This window comes from Cariama cristata, unplaced genomic scaffold (genome assembly GCF_000690535.1).
Source record: "Cariama cristata isolate BGI_N322 unplaced genomic scaffold, ASM69053v1 scaffold11657, whole genome shotgun sequence".
Classification (NCBI taxonomy): domain Eukaryota; kingdom Metazoa; phylum Chordata; class Aves; order Cariamiformes; family Cariamidae; genus Cariama; species Cariama cristata.
The window spans coordinates 8,099-10,077 of NW_009624984.1; the positions used below are offsets into that span (position 1 = coordinate 8,099).

A 1,979-nucleotide genomic window follows, 5' to 3' on the forward strand; every position below is an offset into this window, starting at 1 on the left:
TTTGCTGAATTAAAGACAAAGAAGCCAGCTCCATCAGTGGAAAAAAAATCCCCTTTTAAAGTCCCAAAATGTTTCCTGGGAGTCCTGCACCCGATTGCACCTCCCCAAGGGCTAGCAGCCCTCCGAACACCACTGGGTGCTTTACGATGCGGGCGATCGGGCGCACGTCTTGGCAGCCGGGGCGGTTTCGGCGAGGGCACGGCGGTGGGAGCCACGATCTGCCTGGCGAGGCTGAGCAGCCCAGGGCATCTCTTCAATTGCAGCTCGGAAGCGTTTCAGAAAGGTGGCCGGAAAGGGGCAAAGAGAGTAATGATTGTAATCACAGATGGAGAGTCGCACGACAGCCCAGACCTGGAGAAGGTGATTGAGGACAGCGAGAAGGACAACGTCACCAGATACGCCGTGGCTGTAAGTCGGGGGGACGGACATCCTTTTGGCAAAAGCCGTGCACAGCTTGGCAGTGCTCCATGCACCCCAATGCGATGGGGCTGGCGGTACTGCCCACCTCCACCGCTCCCGGTCCTCGCTGCTGGTCCTGCTTTTGCAGGAGGTGGTGGGATGCTCGGATCTGGATTCGGCTGCCAGAGCAGGTACTGGGGGAACAGGCAGGACCCTGCGTTGTGCCAGGCACCCAAATTTCATAAGGGGTGCCCAGCCTGGGCTGCCCGGTGGAATCACAGCAGCTCCTTGCTCCTCGGTTTGCTCCCACAACAGGGTGTCAGATGCCAAGGCTGTCGGGCTCCTTCTATATGGATACCTCTCAGGTGCTTTGGGAGGGCTCTACCCATCACATGAAAACCCGAGTCTTGCATTTCTATTTCAAACCTAGGTACTGGGTTATTACAACAGAAGAGGAATCAATCCCGAAGCCTTTTTGAATGAGATAAAATTTATAGCGAGTGACCCAGATGACAAGCATTTCTTTAATGTCACAGACGAAGCAGCACTCAAAGACATCGTGGATGCGCTGGGGGAACGGATATTTAGCTTGGAAGGTGAGTGATGCTCCTGCTCGACACGTCCCAGGCTCCAGCGGGTTCCTTCAGATATGCTGCCCGTCCTCTGCATGCTGAATTTGAACAGGTCACACCGGGGGTTTCCCTGAGATCTGTTTGATACAGAACCTAAAAATCATACTTTGAGTATCTGCATATATAAAGAAATGTCTTTATTTTGAGTGGTTTGCATCCCTCAAGCGTCAGGAGCGCAGATCCCCTCTCCTCCCAAGGACACCCCTCGGTCTGGCGCTGGCTCTGTTATTTACAGCAAACCTTTGAAATTTGGTAGAGGGGTCAGCTGGGCGTCAGCATCTTTCTCATCCACCAAACTCCATTCAAAGCCAGCTGGGGTAGAAACGGGCAAAAACCCCACACCGACGGCCAGGGACTCGCTGGGGTGACAGATATTGCGGGGTTATAGGGGTTTATGGTTTATTGGCCGAAATTAAATATCAGAAAATATTTTTGTTATGAACGACAGCGCTTCTGTCTGCCTCATGACAAGTTCATCAGTCTCCAAAACTCAATTTATCTAAATTTCATAGGAAAAGCGCATCCTGGGACAAAGAATTGAAACAGAATATGGAGGGCTTTCACTGAAAATTAAACATCTCAGGGTTTGGGGGAATTTTGGTCCAACCAGCTCACAAACTCCCCTCCAGTTTGCCACTTACCTTGGTCCAGCTAGCCCAACGCTTTGCTGTGGAAGAGAGCTTCCCTGGGTGAGAAGCTTCACCCAGTTGCAATTACAATGCAAAATCAATGCAAAATCCTCTAAATCCCCTTTTTTGTGTGATCTTGCAGCTGGGAAAGGAGAGAACCACACTGCAGCAGAGCTCCCAGTACCTCTTAGCAGCACGAGTTTGGGGAATTGTGGTGATTTAGGGAGAATTGTGGTGATTTAGGGAAAGTTGTGGAGATTTAGGGAGAATTGTGGTGATTTAGGGAAAGTTGTGGAGATTTAGGGAGAATTGCAGAGAT

The 1,979-nt window shown here is 51.0% G+C and overlaps 1 protein-coding gene across 1 annotated transcript in view; it reads left to right on the forward strand.

Annotated features, from left to right (window-relative positions):
• Positions 1 to 1,979, forward strand: part of ITGA11 (integrin, alpha 11) — a gene marked incomplete at both ends in the record, with an annotated part of 26,484 nt that overhangs the window by 5,841 nt on the left and 18,664 nt on the right. Inside the window, 2 exons of the mRNA XM_009703425.1 lie at positions 264 to 408; positions 830 to 995. Of these exons, the coding sequence (XP_009701727.1) occupies positions 264 to 408; positions 830 to 995 (311 nt within the window). The remainder of the gene's footprint in view (positions 1 to 263; positions 409 to 829; positions 996 to 1,979) is intronic.